At 28.8% G+C, this 17,956-nt stretch overlaps 1 protein-coding gene and 1 long non-coding RNA gene across 2 annotated transcripts; one reads left to right on the top strand and one right to left on the bottom strand.

Moving 5' to 3' along the window:
- LOC111287538 (myosin-binding protein 2-like) lies at positions 1-4,202 on the top strand. The gene is made up of 4 exons (XM_022878161.2): positions 1-1,658; positions 1,754-1,915; positions 1,999-3,411; positions 3,533-4,202. The coding sequence occupies exons 1-3, from the start codon at positions 275-277 to the stop codon at positions 3,375-3,377; spliced, it is 2,925 nt and encodes a 974-aa protein (XP_022733896.2). The 5' UTR covers positions 1-274; the 3' UTR covers positions 3,378-3,411; positions 3,533-4,202.
- A 2,902-nt stretch (positions 4,203-7,104) lies between these two features.
- On the bottom strand, positions 7,105-7,908 carry LOC149519359 (uncharacterized). The gene is made up of 2 exons (XR_016341287.1): positions 7,635-7,908; positions 7,105-7,433 (listed from the first exon to the last, which is right to left on the bottom strand). It is a non-coding gene; the product is annotated as an uncharacterized LOC149519359 (long non-coding RNA).
- Between the last annotated feature and the right edge of the window lie 10,048 nt (positions 7,909-17,956).

Raw genomic sequence — 17,956 nt, forward strand, 5'->3', positions numbered from 1 at the left:
GTCATTCCAATTCAAAGGTCCTTTCCTAGTCCAAATAAAACCCACTTCCCCATCTGCATCCCCTCTTCTGTTCTTCTATACTCTCCCCCTCTCTTCTCTCTCTAATTGAAAACCATTTTAATTTTCTTCTTTTCAATCAACAGTTTTTCTCCTCCTCTCTTTCTCATTGAAAACAAAGCTCTTCCTATTGTTCTTATCTAACATCTCCCTTTTTTTGTCCCCTTTGACAACTCCTAAAATCTTTCTGTATATAGCAGGAAACAGAGCATCATTTATGGCAGCCAACAAATTTGCTACCATGTTGCAGAAAAATACAAACAGGATCACTCTTATTCTTGTCTACGCATTACTGGAATGGGTTCTGATCATTCTCCTCCTTCTCAATTCTCTGTTTTCTTATCTGATCATCAAATTTGCTGATTACTTTGGTCTTAAAAGGCCCTGCCTTTGGTGTGCTAGGCTCGATCATATATTTGAGCCATCAAAGTACAAGAATTCTTATAGAGATCTTGTGTGTGATTATCATGCCAATGAGATTTCTAAGTTGGGTTATTGTTCAAATCATCGAAAATTAGCAGAATCTCAAGCTATGTGTGAGGATTGCTTGTCTTCAACGCGGTCTGATTGTTGTGACTTGCCAGAAAAGTTAGCTTTTTTTCCATGGATGAAGCAGGTTGGTTTGATCCAGGACGGTGGTGATAAAGTGGTGGAAAATGGTGAAGAGAATTTCAAGTGTTCATGTTGTGGTGTCATGTTGGAGAAAAAATGGAACTTTCCTTATCTCCTGATCAAGCCTTCTTGGGAGGTTTTGGATCATCCCCAGAAAGGAAATTTAATTACTGAAGCTGGAGGAGTTGATGATATTGAAGATGAAGGTAATGCTTCAGATGGAATCAGATCAGATAATATGGATGATTATCAGGAAGATGAACAAAGTGTTGAAGAAAACAAGAGACTTGAGATCATTTATGATGGTGATAATGAAGGTTTTAAAGAAAAAGAAATGGGAAACGAGGAAGACTTTTCATGTTTTATTTCTAGTTTCGATTGCAACCAAATGGCTGGTAATGAAGATGATAAAGATGATGTGGTTATAGAGAAAGGTCAACTATCAATGGAAAAAGAAGGAAACTTAAATGTGTCAATGGATGGCCAGGTGTTGACTCAAGTCGTTTTTAGAAAAGAAGAGTCTCCTGGAATTCTATCTAAGCATCTGGAGTTCTACATCGAGGGGGATGACTGTCATTTGATTCCAGTTGAATTGATGCATTCTACTGCTGTAGAAGGCAAAAGAATATACAAGTTTAGAGAGGAAGATCAAGGTATTTCTGGTAAAGGAGATGTTATTTTGGATTTTGATTTGCATCCTGGGACACCGGCAGAATTGTTTGTGGAGAATAGGTGCAGTTCAGGAGAGAAGGTGACACTACTTTCGGCCCATGAGAGTGAGGATGAAACCAGTGTTGCAGTAGTTGAATCAGTGGCGTCCAATGAGAAGAAGGAGAGCATTTCAACACATGCAGGAGGGGAAGATTTGATGGAGGAAGATGAGAAAGTTGCTACTACTCAAGCCACTCTGACCCCTTTGAAAGAGGCTGATGATGTTCAAGAAAATGCGGCTACAGGAGAGGGGGAAATGGATTTAGATGTTAATCAAGGTACTTGTTTAATCCAATTTAATTTAAATTTTACCTAATGCCTACTGTTGAATTATTAAGATTAAAAGTTTGAACAATTTGTCAATTTTATGCAGCTTCTGATGAGCAAAATGATGAAATTGAAGCAGAAATCTCAATAGGGACAGATATTCCTGATCATGAACCAATTGAGGATATCCAAATGCAACATTTGTATGAATGCACGCAAGTAGATCCCCCCACCAGTTCTATTCAATTGCATGCAGATGCAGATCATGGTAAGGCTTAATTTCAAATTTAGAATTGTCTTTGACTTTTAACATTTTATTTGATGTGTTAATCTTGGATTCCTTTATATTAGGCTCCAAGAATGCTGAGGAAGAAACGATACAGTTTAAAACTATAACAGTTGAGACATGTGACCAAGGAATAAAAAACCATTTATCACTATCTTCAGAGTTCATTGAGAATGAGGAAGATAAGGTTCCTGATACACCCACTTCTATAGACAGTCTCCACCTGTTGCACAAGAAGTTGCTATTGCTTGACAGGAAAGAATCAGGAACAGAAGATTCATTGGATGAAAGTGTTCTCAGTGACATTGAGGGTGCTGATGGGGTACTAACTGTCGAGAAGTTGAAATCAGCATTAAAAGCTGAACGGAAGGCTTTAAATTCTTTGTATATAGAACTTGAGGAGGAGAGGAGTGCTTCTGCTGTAGCAGCAAACCAGACAATGGCAATGATAAATAGGCTTCAAGAGGAAAAGGCAGCAATGCAGATGGAAGCCTTGCAGTATCAGAGGATGATGGAAGAACAATCTGAGTATGACCAGGAAGCTTTGCAGCTTCTAAATGAACTTATGAACAAAAGGGAAAAAGAGAAGGCGGAGCTTGAAAAAGAGCTGGAGATATATCGCAGGAAGCTGCTGGATTATGAGTCCAAAGAGAAACTGATAATGCTGAGAAGAAGGAAAGATGATGGCACTAGGAGCGCAACTTCTGCATCTTGCAGCAATGCTGACGATAGTGATGGAGTATCAGTTGATTTGAATCATGAACCAACGGAAGAAGATAGCTTCGACAACCATCAAGAGGACAGCAACCAGAATACCCCTGCTGATGCAGTTTTGTATTTGGAGGAGTCATTGGCTAACTTCGAGGAAGAGAGGCTATCAATTCTGGAGCAGCTCAAAGTTTTGGAGGAGAAATTGGTTTCATTGAATGATGAAGAGGAACAACATTTTGAGGATGTGAAATCAATTGAGTATTTGTATGAAGAGAATGGTAGTGGCTTCTATGAGAGTTTTGATTTCAGCTATGAAAGAAATGGGCTTGCCAATGGTCACTTCAAGGGAGTGAACGGGAAACGTCTGCAAGAGAAAAAATTCATGGCTGCAAAGGCAAAGAGACTTCTCCCACTTTTTGATGCCACTGATGTAGAAATTGAAGATGGGATATTGAACGGACAAGAAAATGGCATTGATTCTGTTGCCTTGCAACATACCTCACTAGCCTACTCTGAACTAGAGAGCATTAAGCTTGCAATTGAAGAAGAAGTGGATCATGTTTATGAGAGACTACAAGCACTTGAGGCAGATAGGGAATTTCTAAAGCATTGTATCAGCTCCTTAAGGAAAGGAGATAAAGGAATCTATCTCCTTCAAGAGATTTTACAACATCTTCGTGATTTGAAGAGTGTGGAACTACGAGCAAGGAGTATTGGAGATGCTGCTATATAGTTGCACTCGGCAGAATACACTTAGAAGGCTAATGGTAATTCTTAATCTGCTGTAATTTGTATTCATATCATAGAGTTGTATTTTCTTGTTACTTCTACCTTTCATTTGTAATGGTACTTATTGCTTTATTGATTTTATGTTCTTGATGAATGTAGAATGCTCAATTGGAGTTGCTTAACCGTTGCAAATAAAAGAAACACCAACTTGGGCAATGGCCAACGTACAGGCGGCAATACAATTCCACATTTCCAACAATTTTCAATCGGGAAGTCCCTTAATGGAGAGGGAAGCTCCTGCTGTGGTCTGTTTGGTGATCTTGGTGGGACTGAAAACTGAAAGTCTGTCATTTTCCTTTTGCATTTCCGGGTTTCAGTGTCCAAGTAATTCCAAAATTTTTGTGGGTTCAGCGTTTCATCACCTTTTTGAGGAAAAGGAGGATGGTGAGTATATGTGTTTGCAAGCTAGTGAGGTGAAAGCCAAGCTGTCATTTTGTATGTCGTGAGAAAGGACCTGGCCTGCAGAGCTGAAGTGATCCAACAAAGATTCCTGTGCCAGATGCATAGCATTAGTTTATTCAGACAGAACTCGGAGGAGGCTCTTTTTATCATTTTCTTTTATACTCTTTCCAGGGAAGGGAAAAAAGGGGTAACTAACCCCATTTTCCTTCTCATCTTTGGCATCATTTTTCATCATCTGGTGGGTCTGTCTATTATTTTTAGGGGCAAAGTTGAGTTACTTGGTATACTTCATGCAACCATGATCCATCTGTAAGTGTATAATGTAAGTGTTTGTTTATACTGTTTTGGAGCTCTTTTCTTTTTTGTATCTACATGTTCTTTTTTCTGAAGTCCATGACTGAGGTTGTCAGGTAGATGAACCAAAACAAAAGTATAAAACAACAGTGAAGTATTATGTTCAGAATAAGAAGCAAAGATTGCTTTTGATTTTGCTTTAAGCATAAAACAACACCTAACATGCCAACAACAATAGTTTTTCAATAAAATACTCGACGCAATCAATCAGAAAAACAGAACCCGGTTGGTCTCACAGCTAAAAATATATTCTATTAGCTTAAGGGTACTGTTCATCATGACGTAGGCTTTCGAAATGCACATTCTTTAAAAAAAAAAAAAAAGCACATATATTATGTTACGAAAGAAGCGCTGCAATTTTTTTTTTGCAAAAGATGTTATAGCCTAAAGATAAAAAAGATATTATAAATATTGAAACTGTTAAAGATTTTTAAAATAAAATATAATAAATAATTTTATATTAAAAAATAAAAAGTAAATATAGATAAGTCTATGCAAAACATAGATAAGTCTATTCAAAATTAATAGTTTCAATTGTTTAAAAATAAATAATTTTATTTATTCAAAATAGACAATTATATATGTAAAAAATGACACTTATCTGTTTGTAAAAAATTCTTCTAATTTTTTAAAAATATACAGAAATAATTCTTGAAACTCTTCATCTTTTTTCAAACTCCATATCTTTTTTTAAGAAGTTCAGTGATCTTGTGATACACCAATGATTGCTCAATGAATTAATTTTGTCAGTGCAAAATGCAGTTAATCATTGTGCATTATTGTATTCTCAAGATCTATTGCCTGTAACCTTTTGGCACACCAACTAAATAAATAATATGGTGGAAGCAAATAAAACCTTAAAAAAAGTGATATTGTTATGCGTCTTAAAACCTTTCTTTAAAATTTTAGATTTATCAAAAACAATAATTTCAGTTTTTTAATGTTTGCTCTATCAATCTTAAGGTTTTATTTGATTCAACAATAGCTACTGAAGCAATGCTCAGGGTATTAGTTTTTAGTTTTGTCAAATTAGATCGTTTTGATAGTGGTAATTTTCTAAGATGGTAGAAGAAGATGCATTTCTTGCTTTCAACCTTGAAAATTGTATATGTTTTAACTATTCTCACGCTAGAAGAAAATGAAATAAAAGAATCTATTGCTGCAACAAGAGAGAGGCAAAAATGGGATAATGTAGACTACATGTGTAAAGGTTAGGAGTGTAATTGAGCTGAGTCGAGTCGATATAGTGAGAGCTCGAGCTTGACTCCTAACTCGCGGCTCGATACTCGGCTCAAACTCGATTAAGTTTCATTTTTCTAGCTCGAACTCGATTCGTGATCGAAATCGAGCTACTCGAGCTTGCTCGATTAAGCTCGATTAATATATAAAAATAAACTCGATTCGTATACTCGATAAGAGTTCGGTTATTTATTTTTAAGCTCGAACTCGAATTTGAGATATTTTAGTAATTAAAATAATAAAAATATATTTAAATATAAAAATTCGATTAGGCTCAGGAGCTACTTAAATTGAATATAAAAATACTCGAACTCGACTCGATCAATGAGTCGAGCTATTCGAGCTCGAGCTCGACTTAATAATAATCAAATCGATTTCGAGTTTTATTCGAATCGAACCTGAGTAGCTTGTCAGTACTAATGTATCATTTATACTCTTAGTAAATGTCATATTTTAAACAATTTATCTAACAGCTTATTTGATACATACCAAAACAAAGCTACTGTAAATGAGTTATAGGATAAATTGGAGATTAGGTATATGACCGAGGATGAAACAAGGAAGAAATTTTTCATTAGTCATTTCAATAATTATCATATAGTTGATGGATGTTTTGTGATTGAACAATTACGTGAAATTGAAAGAATGCTTGATCAGTTTAAACAATATAATATGAGTATAGATGAAATGATTATTTTGTCAGCTGTAATAGACAAACTTTCTCCATCATGAAAAAACTTTAAAAGATGTTTGAAACATTAAAAAAAAAAAATCACTCTTGAGGCTATAGCTAATCATCTTTGAATTGAAAAGGAATACAGAAAGTTAGAATATAATTTCAATTCTAGTTATGTCAAAGTTCATGTTTTGAAAGAAAAACGGACTATAAAGGTTGATAAAAAGAAGTTCAAGTTTAAGTAGATTGTTAGTGGACCTAAATTCAAGAAGAATAAGAAAGACTCATGTTACCATTATGGTAAGCCAAGACATTTTAAGAAATAATGTTGGTTGCTATAGGAGAAAAATGATTCATTAAAAAAAGATACTTCTGAAAAATTTTGTTGCCATAATTTTCAAGATTAATATGTTTGAAAATGATGAATCTTGATAGGTTGATTCTGAGGCAACAAAATATGTGTGCAAGGATAAAAACATATTTACAACATTTAAACCAAATGAATATGATGATGTCCTTTATATAAGAAATTCTTTTACAGTAACAATCAAAGATAAAAAATTGTTGACTTTGAATTCACTTTTGAAAAAATTTTAACTTTAAATGATATTTATTACGTACTAAAAATTAAAAATAACTTAATGTTTGAAAGTTTGTTGAACAAGTTTGGTGTAGACACCCCATTTTATTTGAGGTTAAATTTTTTTTTTATTTATCTTTTCAATAAAATCAAAAAGAAATCATAATTGGCTAAAAGATTGGCTAGTGATGAGGTTGAGTTGATCTATTATCCTTAGTTGATAATTCAATTTGAATGGAAATGATTTTTATTCAGTTTCAATTTGGCAAAAAGATAAACACGATTTGAAGATTTTAATCACAAGTGAAACTCTATTCGAGTGAAGGAATTATATTACAGAAAGACATGGAATCATCAACACAAGAGGACACGACAGTATTGAGAGAAAAATAGAGAGGGAAAAATCTTAGAGAAAACAAATGAGGAAAAAATGATTATAGGAAGTAATCAATTGCAACCACCAGTGCCACCACTATTTTCACCAAGCCAATTCTGCCACCATCTCCATAGTCGAGCCCAGATCCTTCTGCAAAAAGCATACTACAACACAATCCCAGGTTGAGGCCACTAGACCCAATAACAACTCATAAGATAGCCAAAAATCCCTAGTAATCAACAATTATAATCCAAAACACAATTACACAGAAAGTACACTATTGCAAATCTACAGCCTTCAAACACAGTACACAAGAAATAAATCGGGGCAAGCCAGTTAGCTTTTGGAGAGATCGGACGATGGAGGTGGAAACCTACAGAACGTGGAGAAGCAAACAGTTAGAAAGTCGGTTAGCACCAATGCTCGAAGCAGCAACAATAGCAGTTGGCAATAGTGACATGAGCTTTTGAGATCAAGAAAGGTAGAAGTGTAGAGCAAAGAACGGTGAATAACATATCCAAAAATCAACATGATCGGATGGTGTAAAGACGCTAAAATAGTGGAAGAAAGTTACAGCTTGTAGCTTTAGATCCAGGGCATTTAAGAAGGATTTTCAAAAACCCGAGCCTGTATCCGAGATGAGGAAACGGAGAAGAAGGAACAGTGGAATTTTAGGCTGCATTGGTGACTGGACAATGGTGGTGTGTGGTGACAGGCGACGGCACTATTGTCCAAAATATGAAAAATAGGATTGCTGTTCATTGGCTCTGGTTGAGCTGAGCCAATAGTCTAGCCGCTTCAGGCATCTGTTATCTCTATAGTTAAGCCAGCTTTTTAACCAAACCAAACCGATCATTTTATTTTGTTTTTTTATGATTTTTATTTATTTTTGTTTTATGCTATTATTTTCTTTATTTATTTTGTTTGAAAATATTATGCATGATTAAATTTTATTAAAAAAAAGATAAGAAAATTATAAAAATTATAAAATAAAACTTTAATAAAATTTTGGGAGTAAATGATAATTATCCAATGATAAAATTCTTAGAAACTTCGAATAATAAATTTTTTAAGAAATCTTTAGGTAAGAAATTTTTTTCTAAATTTAACCAAAATGAAAAAAAATTTAGATAAAGTTTCAATTGATATTTATTTCTAATTTTTAAAACATAATAAAAAATACAAATTTAATAAAAATTTATGATTAAATTAACAATTACCAAAGGATGATATTCTTAGAAATTTAAAGGTGATGAACTTCTTTAAATTCAACCTAAAAGGTGGAATAGTTTAGATGAAATTTTAATAAAAGTAATTATATTTTTTTAAAATAAAAATTTAAAAAATATAACTTAAAAATTTGTGAGAAAATATTTGACAATCATTTCAAGAAGAATCACAATGAATTGAACTTCTATGAGATTTTCAGGTGAATTTTTTTTTCTAAATTAGGTCTAAATGGTGAAAAATTTAGAAATGAAATTTTTATAATAAAAAATAAATTTTAAGGATGAAATTCTTAGTAATTGCAAATAGATGATTATTTAAGAAATTTTAGGTGAAAAAATCTTTCTAATTTTAACTCAAATGGTGAAAGAATTATATATATTTTTAATAAAATAAAATTTTAACAAAAAAAATAAATGATTAAGTTTTTTCGATGATAGAGCATTTTTAAAAAAACAAATGAGATTCTTAAATACTCTTGAGGTGAAAAAATATTTTTAAGAATTTTACTAGATTAATAGAGAAATCTTAGAAGTTATTTTCAATATTTAAATATTGAAATAAAGACCATTAGATTCAAGATGATTGTTATGATAATTTAAAATTAAATGGTACTACCTTACGATGGGCAATTCGAACTTATCCTTTAGAGACCTTTAGTTAAGCTTAAAAGCTCCTTAAAATGATAGATTCTCTTATGTGACCAATTACACCTTAATAAAAGATTGATGGCAATTCTTCCTATTGTGTCTAACTATAGTTCTACGGATCTATATATTATCACATTTGGTTTTAAACATGTATTTGATGCTAATAAATTTATTTTGTCCAGGGGAGAAATTTTTGTTGAAAAAGGGTATATGTATGAGGGAATGCTCAAACTCAATAGTATTAATAAAAATAGGAATGTTGTTTCTACTTACATGGTTGGATCTTCATATTTATGGCATTATAGATTAGGTCATTTAAATTATAAAAAATTGCATGACATGAGTAAGCTTATGTAAATTCTTGAATTTAATCAAGATATTAATAAATGTAATACATGCATGTTGACTAAGATTATAAAAAATCCTTTTCCTAAGGTTTAAAGAAATACAAAGTGACTTGAGTTAATTCACAATGATGTTTGTGATATGCATAGCACTCTTACATTATATGAAAAGAAATATTTTTTTACATTTATAAAAGATTGTACAGATATTGTTATGTTTATTTGTTATATTTCAAAAATGAAGTACTTGATAAGTTTAAAATATATAAATATGAAATTGAACTTCAGTATGAATATTTTATTAAGTGCTTAAGATCGGATATGAGTGAAAAATATTATAATCTACGTTACTTTGAATTCACCAAAATAATCCATTAAGTTACTGCTCCTTATACAACACAACAAAATGGTGTAGTTGAAATAAAGAATAGGGTCTTAACAAAAATAATAAATGTAATGTTATCATATTCTGGTTTTGGACAAAGGTTTTGGGTTGAAGCTTTATTAACAACTTGTCATATACTAAATAGAATTTTTAGCAAAGAGACAAAAATAACCATATATAAGTAATGGAAGAAAAAAAACCAAATCATAATTTTTCAAAAGTTTGGGAATGTAAAGCTGTAATTAAAATTTTAGAACCTAAAAGGAAAAAGGTTGGGTAAAAGAGAAATAAAATGCATATTTATAGGATATACACAAAATAGTAAAGTATATAGGTTCATGGTTATTAAACCAAATGATTCAACTTCAATTAACACTGTTATTGAATCAATAGATACAATTTTTGATAAAAATAGATTTAAATATGTTTCGAGACAACTACAAGCAATTCATCCTATAAATGGAAAAGAAATTTCAAATCCATTAGAACAAACTAAAATTAGTGATGAATATTGTCAAGAAATAATGACAAGCAAATGGGTTAGAAAGGTAAAAAATTTTAGACCAAATTTCTTTATGTTCTTTGTGGAAGAGACTGGTGAAAACATAAATAATAAAATTCCTTATTGTTTTAATACGAAGTCTGATCCTGTTACATATAAAGAAGCAGTGAAGTCTCAAGATTTTACTTTTTGAAAAAAAGCAATAAATGATGAAATGGACTCAATAATGTGAAAATAACACTTGAATTTTGGTTAATCTTCCACCAGGTTCTAATCCAATAGGTTGTAAATGAATTTTCAAAAAGAAAATGAAGGTGGATGAAACTATAGATAAATTTAAAGCAAGGTTAATAGCTAAGGGCTTTATATAAAAACAAGTGACAAACTATTTTGATAGTTAAGCTCCAATAGCCATAATTACTACAATTAGGCTTCTAATTTCACTTGCATCGATTTATAATTTGATTATATATCAAATGGATGTAAAGATGACATTTTTAAATGGTGAATTAGAATAGAAGTATATATGAAACAATCAAAATAATTTATCATTCCAGGTCAAAAGCATAAGGTTTATAAGCTTGTAAAGTCCTTGTATGGACTTAAGCAATCATCAAAACAATGGCACCAAAAGTTTGATGAAATCATTCTTGCTAATGGTTTTAGAATAAATGAGTCAGATAAGTGCATATATAGTAAATTTAAAAATGGTAAATGAGTCATAATTTGCTTATATGTGGATGATATACTAATATTTGGAATTGATTCAGACCAAGTTAGGGAAACAAAGAAATTTTTATCAAATAACTTTTCAATAAAAAAGATATGGGTGTAACGGATGTTATTCTTAGAATTAGAATAATCCAAAATGATGTGGCATAACTTGTCACAATCACATTATATTGAAAAAGTACTTAAAAAGTTTGATCTTTTCGATTGTATTCTAGTATCTACACCCATGAATTTTTAACTGAAATTAGTATCTAATACTGGTAAAACAATCGATCAATTGCAATATGCAAGGGTAATTCATTGTCTGATGTATACAATGGCTTGTACAAGACCATATATAGCATTTGCTGTTGAAAAGTTAAGTAAGCACATAAGTAATTCAAGTAACTTGCATTGACAAGCAGTTAAAAGAGTACTTCGATATTTGAAAAAAATAATTAATTATGGATTGTGTAATAGTAGATATCATTTTGTTATAAAAAAATATTATGAATATGGAATATCATACTTCTACAAGTAAGTGGATCTTTGTACTTGGTGAGGGTGCCATTTCTTGAGGTTTTAAGAAACAAACATGTGTAATGGATTCCACCATGGTAGCCGAGTTTATTACATTAGCTGTAACAGTTAAATAAGCTGAATGGCTAAGATATTTATTATATGAAGTACTTTTATGACCTAAACTAATTTTTTCAATTTCTATCTGATGTGATAATGAAGCAACTCTAACAAAGGCATATAGCCAAGTATGTAATGAAAAGTCTAGACATATTGATTAAGACAAAATTAATTATGATAGAGTGATCACTATAAATTATGTGAGGTCAAGTGAAAACTTGGTAGATCATTTAACAAAAAGTTTTGCTAAAGACTTGGTAAAAAAACTTCAATAGAGATGAAGCTCAAACTCATGAAGTAAAGTTACCCATGATAAAAACTCGACTTAATGCTTGGTATAACGTCAAGTTTTAAGTTCAATAAGGCAAAGTACATCATCTATATGTGACTACTAGCATTATAGTAATGTTTAATGTCATACCAAGTGCTAGATACTCATAAAGGTAAATGAAGGATGATACCCTTAATAAACCCATAACATAAATATGTTAAGTGTTATAGTTACAAGAACAGTTTTGATGGGAGTTACCTATGCGAGTGTAAAGTGTGGCTACTTTTAAGAGTTTAAAAGCTTGACTCTAAAAACACTTATGAAAAGAAGATGTAGACACATGACCATAAATGTGTCACTGGATACCAAGCATTCATTGGGTATTAAAATCATTGTGTGAGACAAGTTTGGATAACCAAATGGAATAGCTGGTTCAAAACATAGTCTACCATGCGATTTCGATTAACTTTAACTTGTTGTCACTAAGTGAAGGTTCAAATCAGAAGATACTTTCATTTTATACAATTGATTTTTAAGGTCATCATAAATCTAAATTATTTTGAAAATGGTGGGGGATCGTTATAGATTTTCAAAATAAAATATGGGAAATAATCCCACGTTAGAAAAAAAAAAAACAAATAGTTAAGTTTATTTAAAATATATAGATAAGTCTGTTCAAAACGAACAGTTTCAAATTTTAAAAAACAAACAGTTTTTGTTTATTCAAAATAAGCTGTCATGTCTGTAGGAAATAATACTTATCTGTTTATAAAATGCTCATTTGGTATTATAAAAACATATAGAAACAATTTTTGAAACTCTTCCTCTTTCTTCAAAATTCAAATTTCTTTTATAAAAATTTTGTTGCAGAAAACTTTTATAGACGTTCAGTGATCTTATGATACATTGGTGATTATTCGGTAGATTGATTTCATCAGTGCAAAACGCAATCAATCACAGAGCTTCATTGTATTTTCAAGATTTATTACCTACAATCTTTTTACACACTTACTAAATAAATAATATGGTAGGGACAAATAAAACCTTAAGAAAAATGACACCATTACATACTTTAAAGCTTTTTCTTAAAATTTTAGATTTACCAAAAACAGTAATTTCAGTTTTTCAATGTTAGCTTTAATAGAGATTAGTTACATAAACCAAGTTAAGCCTTGGGTTCAGTATTGTAGTTTCCATCTATGCAATTTGGTGCAAATTAACATCATCAATTATTCATCCATCATCCTGTAGTGTTTCTTTTTGAAAATGATAAGCAAGCTGATGCTGCGCCATAGTTGTTTCCCTGAACTGGCTAACAAGATTATGTATCACATTTAGCCTTTAATGCAGCCACCATGTTGCCTTAGCAACCCTATCAGATCACTATAATCTTTCAAAAACTAGTGCCCTCTTTTCTTATCATATGCTAAGCCTCATCAATGAAGCTGTCATAAAATTATTCCAATACCAACTGAAAACATCAGTGCCTAATTTAGGCATGATTATGATCTGTGGTGGAAGCCTTCCCACTGCGTCGGGGCCTGCGTTTTATGACTTGACCCGCTTTCAAATCAAACTCTAGTAATACAAATTAAACACACCTTTCGATTTTTATACAACCAGATGTCTGACCAACCGCAAGCAGAGTGAACAGGGTGAAACCGAGATTGATTTGCCAGAGTTAAGAAGAAAGTGTAACTTATGGGGCTAAATTAGGACTAGCCTGGCCAATTTTTACACAGAAAGCAACATCAAACAGAACAGGATTCAACTTTGGAGGAAGTTGCACTCGTTAAAGGATTTACAGGGTGTGATAATCATGTGTCACAAGTTTTAATTAATGAACGCAGCTCTCTAGAAACCTGGTCCAAAAAGATAAAAACTGTAATCTATAATTATTGTTTTTTATTTTTATATTTCTGTTACGATTGGATTTGAAGTCGAAACCTTCAATGTTGCAGCTGACTCCATTATTGTGTAAGCATGGTTTAATGACTTTCGGCGCAGTTCAAAAGTTTAACTATGATGATCATCAAGTTAAGTTTACGTAGCATTCATTTTGTTTATGAATTGGAGCTGTGATGTAAAGATGGTATCAAATTTATGTACACCAAAACTTTTTTTTGAATAATTCATACAATTATTGGTATTGGAATTAGAGATGATAATAAATTGGATCGAAATTAATTTTTATTCACTTCAAATTTAATTTAAATTTATATTTTTAAAAATTTAAATTTAATTTAATTTTGTATGATAAAAATTTAGATTTAATCAGATTTATTTTTATATTAGTTTTATATTTGAATTTGATCTAATATGATATTATTTAAAATCATAATTAATTTCGTCTAAGATTAATAAAATATATTTTTAAATATAAATATAAAATTAAATAAATAATAAAAATATTATATATATATATAATTTGAGTTGAGATGAAATGAATTTATTTAAAACTCGACTTTAATTTTTTTATTTAAAATTTAATTAAAAAAATCACCCTATAAAATTTGTTCGATAAAATTAGTTTATTGCGAACAATGCTTGGAGCCTGTGTTTGAGGAAGGTTATTATTGGAGCCTGTGCTTGAGGAACATTTTTATCGATAAAGGAGCAATGGATTTTGACCTGTTCAATCCATTGGGAATAAAAAATTTACATGAAATATTCGGCAAAAAAATGTAATTTACTTGAAATATGTAGACTTTTCTGTCCTCAAGGAAAATTTCAAAGGATAGAAGATCAGAATAGTTTGCATTTAACTTCTAAAAACTAAATTATTTTAATATTTATAATAATATTTTTAAATTATGATTAAATAAAGTTCAATTCTACTATTTTAAAGATGAATGATAAATTTAACTTATTAAATGATTTATATCTTTTAAGTAACAAAATTTTTTTTAAATTTTGTTAAATATATATATTTTTCAAATCAATTTAAATAAATTTATTCATGTCAATTTAAAAATTTATAAAAATTTATATTTTTATATCATTTCAATAAATTCAAATTCAAATAATAAAAAAAGAAACTTATGTATTTTTTTATTATTTAAACCAATATTCCTTTGATCTTTACTGATTTAAATGTTGATGTGATCCCAAACTTGAAATGGAACCTTCTGTCATATTGCAAGTATAAGTTGAATAAGCAATCTAACAATTTGCGTTAAGAGTTGACTTTTTAAAAATATTTTTATGTTATGCAAAAATTCAAAAGAAAAAATATATTAAAAATGAAGTTTCTACGAAAGTGAGGGAGATGGAACGTAAAAAAAAAAAGTACAATCATCTGGAACCATTCAAATGTTTTTGGTTGGTCAAAGATTTTCCAACTCAACTCCGCGCTTTAGGTAGCGAAATGATCCGCAATCAATCTAATTTTTAAAGCATGCTTCCTTTCTTGACAAAAAAAAAAAATTATACACAATCAATTAATTAAATATTAATAAAATAAAAAAGAATAAAATGTTTTTATGAGTTAAAAACAAAAGAGATTATTAAATGATGGAGTTTTTTAATTTTGTAGATAGAATTAATATAATAAAATATATTATTTATTGCATATTTAAAAAATAAAAATTAATATAAAAATAAAGTGAAATATATATTATCTTATTAATTTTATTTAAAAAAAAATTATTGATAATATATGAAATAATTTTTCTTAAAATGATTCATGGGGAAATTAATTATCTTTTATTATTCGTTCGATGCACACGTAGCATTAAAAATATTAATTATGTACCTAAAAAGAAAAAAATTAATATTAAATTGTGAAATAATGAATATATAATAAAAACATAAAACTAAAGTACATATACAAATAATAAATGAGAAAGGAAATTAATTGTTACATTCTTTCACATCAACCCTTTCTTAAAATTATAAAAAAAAAAAATTAAAGAATGGTTCTTGATGGTCGTCTACTAATTAAAAAATAAAGAATAATTAAAGATTAATAGATTATCAATGAAAGGGAAAAAAGAAAAGATTTATTAAAAATTTTAAAATTTATTTTAATTTATTTATTTAGTCATTTTTAAGAAAATGATTCAATAAATTTGAAATCTAAAATTCGGTAATTAATAATTATATGATTTATTAATAAAATATTAAATTATTAATTTTAATTATCAAAGTTTAAATTTTAAATTAAATTTAAATTATTCTTTTAATTTTTTGTCCTCCTCGAGGCATAATTTCTTTGGAAAAAAGTTTTGGTCCATTAAGATATAATCTAGTAGTCATTTTAGGTGATACGACATTACATTAACTTATTTGGAAAAAAATTTTGGTCCACAAGATATAATTTATTAATCTCTTTAGGTGAAATCCCATTAATCTTAACATCTAAGCATATTTTCTTCATTTTTATTTTAAATAACAAGAATCAAAGAAGTATCTAATCAACATGTGCCAAACTGGCCAAGGCCGACCAATTCCAAGGAACTCCTATCCCCAGACGTCTCTTGCTTTGCTTGGACTATTCATCTACTTTTGCCTTATTTTATACCGCCAAACCCTCGATTTTAAGACCAAAACCAGCGGCTGATGCTAACGTAACTTTCGCTTTCTTCTTTGTTTCTCAATTTCTTTAATATAGAATTGTATAATAATTTATTTTATGTTATATATTTATATAGATTCAAAGAATTATATATTAAAATTGTGATTATTATACGTTAAATATATATAAAATATAAAAATATTATATTAAATTTATACCCGAAAAATATTTTTTTATTTTGAAAAAAATTATATACTTTTTACAAATATTTGAAATTATATTATTTTTATATTTTATATATTTTCTTATTTATCCTGATGCCATATTTAAAATTATCTAAACTAAATTTTGAAAAAAATTAGCTGTCATGAGTTCAAAGAAGGAGGCCGAACTTTACTTTCAAAATGCTGATGATGATTCTCCTCGACATTGGAAGTGCCTCGACAGACTTAGTCGTCGCTAATCTCATTTTGACTGTTTGGCCTATCAGGCTATCAGTCGAAATCGAAACCACAATTTTCCCCATGCGGATTCTCAAGCTTGACGCGTGAATAAAGAATATTTCGGTATAATAAATGTTCATCACCTCTTTGTTGCAATGATTAAGTTTTAATCTTTTAAATTCGATATATAAAATAAGATAATAATTATTTTATATTATATTTAATTTATATATACAAATAATTAATTATTTTTATATAAAATTGTTTAATTTTTTTAAAATAAAAAATCATTGTTATTCAATAAAATTAAATTTATATATTTTATTATACATTTAAAAATTATATTAATAATTTAAATTATATAAATTTTAAAAAATAAATAAATTATACTATTATAATATTTACATATATCAAATATAAGATAATATAATATTATTTAATTGCTAATAAGCAGTTAATTTAATTTGTTAAAACTCATTTTTTTCGATAAAAATATATCTTAAAAGCACGATCTGTAATTATCCATCTTAAGTTGTCATGTACAATACATATTGTATGATACATATTACCTTAAAGATTAAACAATTTATTTACTCTTGAATTTTGTTTCTTACAAAAAAAATATTATTATTTAATTTAATATTAATCATAATATAATATAATTTTATTTTATTATAATTTTATATATTAAACATGTGTTATATGTTTATATTGATATACATTTTAACTAGATATTTTTCCAGGGTCAATGGTTGGAAACAAAAACAAATACAATTTTTTGAAATATAAATAAAATATATATTTTAAGTAATAAAATGCATAATTTTACTTTCATATAAATTGTTAATTAATTATGTTATAATTGACGTTACGTTTTAATTATTTATTTTTATTTTAAATCAATTATGATTTTATTTTTAACTTTTTAGTTTATATCAATTTTTTAAAATTAAAAATAAATGGTATACAGTAAAATAATAAATGATTTTAAAAAATGTGTAAATTTTTAAAATGTAAGTTATTTATTTTATTTCAAAAAATTCAAATTCATTTTTTAGCAGAAAAGCACGTATACTTGTTATGTATTTTTTTTACAAAATTAATATTTTTTTCAAAAAATATTAAAATGTTATTTTCACTTGAAATTTTTAATCTTAACGTTAACTTTATATTGATTGTTAATTTCTTTTTTATTGTGTTCATTTTAA

This window comes from Durio zibethinus, chromosome 4 (assembly GCF_047325235.1).
Source record: "Durio zibethinus cultivar Kanyao isolate XHJ-2024 chromosome 4, ASM4732523v1, whole genome shotgun sequence".
Taxonomy (NCBI): domain Eukaryota; kingdom Viridiplantae; phylum Streptophyta; class Magnoliopsida; order Malvales; family Malvaceae; genus Durio; species Durio zibethinus.